Raw genomic sequence first — 7,192 nt, 5'->3', positions numbered from 1 at the left:
CTCAACAGAATCAACCCACGTTTGTGTCCAGATGCTGGAAATCACTCCTGCTAACTTTCCAGCTTGAGTAAGAATTACTAAGTCAATCACACAACACAGTATGTCATTTCAAACTGCTTTTTATTACATCTTAAATAACAGTACATTTTAATATAGTTTCTATCTTGCATCCAGCTTTCGGTTGTACACTGACTGACTTGAAAATTAAATACAAAAGGTGTAAAGGGAATAAGGGGTGCAGAGCTCTATGGTTAATTGATGGAGAAAGAGAAAAGGAAAGGGAATTTAATTAATTTGACTTTTTTTTTTAAAATTCAGTTTTAATGTTTTTTTTTTTTTTGCCTTTGTCAACTCAGGCCTAACACACAATTACGGCACATCTTTTTGTACAGACTGTTGCAAAGAAAAAAAATGGCACTACTGCTAAAAGGAAGTGTTTTCTCTTTACAAGGAGAAGGGAACAAAAAAAAAAAAAAAAAAAGTCTGCCATCCAGATGCTGCAAGATTTTTTATTATTATTATTATTATTATTATTAAAGGACAAGAAAAAAACTTATAAAATGTTTCTTAGTAAGTGGAACTTTGTTTGCTACAGAAGGAATGAAAATTTGTCCCATTGGTATGTTTTGGTGATCAGATGTAATGTATATATGCAAGTGTGTACAATTTCCATTTACATCTAAATAATTTGTGTAATCCCTCCCAAGTATGGACCAAGCAACCTTTAATAATGCAGGGTTTGCTCCTCGTGTGCATAGCTTTGACATTTTTGTTGTATTATGGTATGCACTGAGTAGCAAAAACAAATGAGTCAAAACTAGGGGAAAAATAAAAATAAATACCACTGTATTGATATATATTCAACAGGTTCTTAAAGAAAACAAAGGACTCAATTCCATATGCACCTTTAAGCAATTCTACAGCATGCGATTCTAAGAGATAACCCACCCATGGCAGACAATCAAAAAAAAAAAAAAAAAAAAAATTTTTTTTTTTTTTTTTTTTTAGTTTTTAACTTAAAAAAAAAGCTTCCATATTATTTTCAAACATTGATTTATACAACATGTCATTCACAGAGTAGTAACTGCATTTCCAAGCACAGAATGGGCACCTTTTCGAGAAAGTTCTGGAACGCAGTCTGGCTAAAATGGAGCGACTCATTACCTGACCAGTCACATCCCCCGGTCCAACCACAGCAACACAAAACTTCAGGAGGAAAAAAAGTAAAATAAAATAAGTGGTTGGGTGGATTATGATCCAATAGGTTAATCTTCATTTAATTAGTCTAGACTGGTGCCAGACAAAAAGGTTTAGAGAATGGTTAAATGGTTTTGTTTCTTTTTTCTTTTTTGTTGTTGTGGTTTTTGCATTTTAAAATCAAGCATTCATTTATAACAGTTATGTGCTTGGTTAGTTAACTTTTTTCTTTTGACATTCTATATATGCAAAGTTTACATTTTTGTGCAAACAAAGACTTGAGGACTACAGTGGGGGGGGGAACAAGTGTCATGGGGCTAATATACAGCAGGGCCAGAAGGGGCTTGAGGATGCTCTGTTGAAGCAATATTCTCTCGCTTTGTTCTCCAAGTGGGATAAAGCTGGATATTTTCAAATTAAAACCCTCTTAAAACATGTAAAGATTAGCAAATAAAACAAAGATTTGATCCTCATTTTAACAGACAACCTACAGATCTACTTTGACAGAGATGAAGAAAAAAATATTGAAAGATGGGCACGAAGCTATAAAGAGTTAGATCACTGCTGTGTAATAATCTTCACTCAACCTGTAGTCATGAGAGGAATGCACAATTTTCCCATCCGTCCATTCTGAGACAACCAAATTCATTGACCTGTACAGTCGGAGCTGAATGAGTGACAGACAATTGTGCTCTTTTAAGGAGGAGGAAGTGGAGGAGAGAGTGAGATTTTTGCCCTTAATAGTTTGTTGGGTGTTTTGAGTCAGTATCATGTTTTGAAAAGATTGGATATGCAATACAATTAAACATTGTGATGTTGGAATGGTCTTCCACGCAACTTTGGAGTCCGGATACCATCTGCAAAATGAACAAACCACTGTTAGTTAATAACATTACTTAGCAAAAAGTTTGATGATGAGATACAAACTGATACAAATTAGATTGTGCTTTGCGAATGCCGATATTAACCACACATATTGGCTGACTATTAGAGACATGCCACCAGAGATGAAATTCTCCAGATCATCAATTACAGCCTTTTCCCAAACATTACAATTACGGTTCAAAGAATGCAATAAATATGATAGGACTTATCGCAAAAGGTCAGTGAGCCGGATTTAACACATTCACTGCCAGCCCAAAAATGCATAATTTGACATCTTTTTCCGTCAATGGCAGTGAATGAGTTAAGAATGGAGCGTGCAAACGAGCCATCCTCTGCCATAAATAAAGCCAAAATATGGACATCCTGTGGCCTTTTCGTACCTTCAGACTCTAGTTCCAGATCTTGAGGAAGCTATCCCAGGACCCTGTTGCCACTGCCATGCCGTCGTCAGTCACACCTAAGCAGCTCACTCGGTTATCATGACCAGCCAAGACACCTGTAGACACAGCGAAGACTCAAGAAAAGCACAACAAATTCATCTGTGTCTATGTAATAATTAGGGATGTCCATTGATCACTTTTTTGTTTTTTGTTTGGTAACCAAGTCCCAGTCTTTTGTTTTTTAAGTATCTGCTGATGGTGAGTCCTGATCAAATACATTAGCAATGCATTAAAAAAAGCATTCACCCAAATTTCCTCAAATTAATTAAAAAGTTGAACTTTATTTTGAAGTTAAGTCGTTTGGACGAGTTACAACGCTATAAGCTGTCTGTCGCTCTTTCTACTCTGGATGATACCTTTCAGGGAGGGGTCTTTATAATCAGGCTTTGTAGGTATCTTGCCTTGAGTGTTTTCACATCATTGTGAAGAGACACTCGTCTCGAAACGAGCGTACAGTACAATGCTCTGTTGCAGCATGTACGAGAACAAAGGCAAATGTGCTTGTGGCTCTGTTACTGTCAACTCTGACCACTGCAAAATGTAAAATCCCAACCATAACATTGTGCAATATAAAATTATGCTATCGACATTTAACACAATCTTTATAATGTGGGATTTGTTGGTCTCTTATATCAGAAAATGAATAAAACCAATCAACCAGCATCACAGAATGTAATGTCAACCTTTTAGAGGTTCTGCTGTACTCAACATTGTTCTAAAAATATCCACAAAACACATGGATGGGTGTGTGTCAGGTGTGAGCTTTGAGTGATCAATAGGTGTAAAGTATTCATGCCTTCCTATGGGGTTCCTCAGCTGTTGTCAGCCATACCTGCTGTTTTAACTAGCAAATGGAAAACTGACCTTCCATTTGTCTTCTTGCACACTAATAATAATAATAATAATAATAATAATAATAATAATAACATCATCATACCAAATCTAGCGATTCACTTGTTTAACATGACACCAACTACCGTAATATTTCTGAGATGAAAATGCGATCAACAAAAAATATTTAACAGCCAACAATTCTCATCCTAGCAGGCCCTGCCAAGGAACAAGCCTAAAATGTCTTGAGGTTAAAAACTGCCACTCCTCTCCCCAATGGACCCCTTTATGGCTTACGTCACGGTGTTTACTGGAGGTAAAAACAACCGCTGGAGGCAACGCAGTGCAGCTAGAAGTAAACAACGCTGGTTGTCTGTTTATTCTATTCTATTTTTTATCAGTTTACTCACATATTAACTCAAATGGCCGTTTTCCGCGTCCTTTCCGACGTGAACTTTCTGTGAAAATATGCTGACCGGTGTTAGAACCACACGCTACTGAGGTGTTTTTGCCTCCAGCTAAGCCCCGCCCTTTAAATTGTGTCACATTGTTTACAAACTTTGAAGGGGTCTATACCCTTAAGGTCTTTTAAACATTTTTTGAGCAATTTTCTTTTCTGTTAGTAATTTAAAAAAAAAATTGCTTTTATTTTACTTTAACAGAAGACTTTGAAAACATAAAAAAACATTTTATTGTGTTTAAATATTTAATTTACATTCTTTAAAGGAACACAAGACGTGAAAAATTAACGCTATTCTGTGAAATGGTTAGTTTCAACTCTTCCCTGAAAATATTGTCGATTGATGTTGAGCGATTATGATTTTATAGTAGTTTATATGAACATTTTTTGCATTAAGTAGAGTTTTGGCCAGTCACGTGATCATCGTGACGTATCGCATGCGTAAAATACACATTGAATGACGTGGCTGCCGGTGACAACAAAGAGACTCATGAGGAATTATTGCATCACACGGCGGACAACAAAGGTGGAATTACACCTGATAGCAAAGAAACACTTCTTCAGAAACAGTACAGCCATGGAGGTCTCGCCAAACATTTCTGTCCAGCCGAAAGTCAAGATGAAGCTGGCAGATAAGGAGGACACATTCAGCCGGCCGGCTCATAGTGAGTCGAAGTTGGGGAGTGTCTCCAAGTTGCATGCTATAGAGGCTCAAATTACCAGTCAAGTCACCACTGACACTGTTATCTCCGGAAATGTAAATTGTGGACTTTTATTCTTCCACGCCATGCTACATGTGTGCTAAGCACACTTTAGCCCACATCAGAGAGAGAGACCACCCCCCACCGCCACACGGAATGACATGAAATTGGATGTGCTGAGGAATTTACTCTGATCAGAATTGGCACAGTATTTGGGATCGAAGATGGTCTTTTTCTTGGCCATTACGTCAGCAAACTCCCAGTGAAATGACCGTAGGCGACTTCCGTATTACACACGGGATACATCATCATGATCACGTGACCAGGATAATGGCGTTTCACCACGGTATGTTCTTATTTTGATACTTAATCGGTTTAAAAGAAAATTCAGGAAATAAGATGCCAGAGACATTTGCACTTTTATTCTTTATATACAATGCCTAATCCAATATTGGAAATTGAGTTATAAGTCTTGTATTGCTTTAAGTAATTTTGCTGTTTTTTGTAAATGCTTTTTAGGCGCTGTGCCATTCCTTTGTGTGAAGCACAGTAAGTTGTCTTGTGGATGAAATGTACTATATAATCTCCCCTGCCTTGTCTTGAGACATCACCTTTGACAGAAGAGTGGGGGAGATCCCAAACAACAACAGTATATAGTGGTCCCTTCGCTACTTCGCGGTTCACTTATTGCAGACTCACTATATCGCAGATTTGTATTTGGGTCAAAATTTCATACATTATAGGGTTTACCTTCCTCACTATTTCCTGGGTTTTTCAGAGATGGTGGATTAATCAGCCTTTAAATCCTTGTTGTGAGAAGGAAAGCGCTGACGCAGGTGGCCTGCTTCACATATTTACAAATGAGTTCTGTCTTGACTTGCAATGGGCCTATACTTAATGTAAGTCCGTGGGGCAGTTTCACATGTGCAGATATTTCCCTCAGTTACTAAAACCTTCCAGATCCGCTCATGTTACTTTAAGAATGCAGCCTGTTAGTTTATTTACAATATTCTACATTTTGCAAGTTGAATTCATTAAAGCAGCTTTGTGGACTTGGTCACTTTTTTACTCAGGACTGCCACCTCTGGCCTAAAGTGTAACTGCAGCCACTGTTTAAAGCCTGTGCGTTCAGGCCCACACTCCACACTATGTAGGGAAGATACAAGATACAAGCTGATAGGCGCACTCTAGTGTTATTTATGCCCTATTTGCAGGGGATAGTAATTGGGCCAGCCCGCAAATACATAATCTGTATGTAAATGAAAAGCATTGTATGTAGGGGTCCACTGTACATTCATCGCCTATCTGTATGAAGAACAAGACAGCCGTAACAGGGAGCAACATACACAACATCAGGCAGACTTTACCTGCGCGATCGGCCTTCAAAGTGTCCCAGACATTGCAATTGAAGTCGTCGTAACCAGCCAGAAGTAGGCGGCCACTCTTGGAGAATGCCACAGAAGTGATACCGCAAATGATATTGTCATGCGAATACACCATCAGCTCCTGGTCAGCACGCAGGTCAAACAGCCGGCAGGTGGCATCGTCTGAGCCTGTGGCAAAGGCGTTGCCATTGGGGAAGAACTGTAGAGGAAAAAATAAATAGATCGCACATACAACTGAGGAAGCCGGTTCAAATGTGCACATTTTTAAAAAGAAAACAGAGGCAGTTACCATATTTTCATGACTATAAGGCAAACTTAACAGTCATAAATGTTAAACATCGACAGTGCACAAGGTGCACTTTATTGTGTGCACTGAGTTACAAAATCTGTAAATGTAATGCGACTTCTGTAAACACTCCCCTTGACTGAGTGATGGAGTGATTGCTTATGTACATTTTTCCCGGCTAAGATTTACGGTATGGTATAGTATACGAAGCCTTACGCAAATGGCATTGATGTCGGACTCATGGCCAGTGAAGGTCTGCCGGCACATTCCTTCTCTGACATCCCAGAGTTTGGCTGAGGCATCACAGGCCCCAGACACAAACAGCCTCGTGTCAGGTGCCAGAGAGAGACTCATGACATCACCAGTGTGGCCAGCAAACGTAGTTGTCTGCTGTCCAGTCTCAATGTCCCACAGGGCGCTGTAATGAAGCGTGAGACACAGTCAAAGATAAAGCTACCTAAAGGAAAATAAGCCAGTTCAATTCATCAGCTGTAAAAAGGAAAAATAGACTAAGTAAGGTCCAGAATGAAATGCCAACAATTAGGCTTCAGTCAAGGCAGTCAAGTACGATCAGTGATGACACTGCAAAGCGCTCACGCTGGTCACAAAATGATATCAAAACTGAGATTAGGAAGCATACTTCAAATATTATTCATATTTTAAGTCACTGATGTTTAATTAGAAACAAATTGTGTTGCTGGTTTAGGAGTATTCCAATCCAAACACACATCTTATTTTTTATGCCTTGACATTAACAATAGTTTATAGGGAAAAAAAACAAAAAAACATTATGAAATTAGCCAAGATGGTGAGCAAAGATGTCATACCATGTTTGAAGCAGAAGATATTGAGATGAACTGTATTGTGTGTAATGTAGCAACTCACCAGGTGGTGTCTCCAGAGCTGGTGACAATCTGGTTGTCATCCAGGAAGCGACAACAGGACAGGTAGCCTGTTAGCAAAAGCAACAAGATCAAATGTTTGTGATTTATCTTAAAAAAAAACAA

At 38.6% G+C, this 7,192-nt stretch overlaps 1 protein-coding gene across 2 annotated transcripts in view; it reads right to left on the bottom strand.

Annotated features, from left to right (window-relative positions):
* Positions 1-103: 103 nt before the first annotated feature.
* The window catches only part of gnb1a (guanine nucleotide binding protein (G protein), beta polypeptide 1a), a 41,581-nt gene continuing 34,492 nt past the window's right edge, over positions 104-7,192 (bottom strand). For both annotated transcript variants that reach the window (XM_077514905.1, XM_077514904.1), the window contains exons 7-11: positions 7,071-7,137; positions 6,402-6,603; positions 5,882-6,098; positions 2,463-2,578; positions 104-2,054 (exon numbers count right to left, since the gene is read on the bottom strand). In XM_077514905.1, the coding sequence (XP_077371031.1) occupies positions 2,472-2,578; positions 5,882-6,098; positions 6,402-6,603; positions 7,071-7,137 (593 nt within the window). In that variant the 3' untranslated portion in view covers positions 104-2,054; positions 2,463-2,471. The remainder of the gene's footprint in view (positions 2,055-2,462; positions 2,579-5,881; positions 6,099-6,401; positions 6,604-7,070; positions 7,138-7,192) is intronic.

Source organism: Festucalex cinctus, chromosome 2 (genome assembly GCF_051991245.1).
Source record: "Festucalex cinctus isolate MCC-2025b chromosome 2, RoL_Fcin_1.0, whole genome shotgun sequence".
Lineage (NCBI taxonomy): Eukaryota > Metazoa > Chordata > Actinopteri > Syngnathiformes > Syngnathidae > Festucalex > Festucalex cinctus.
This window is presented reverse-complemented; position numbering and strand designations above follow the sequence as displayed.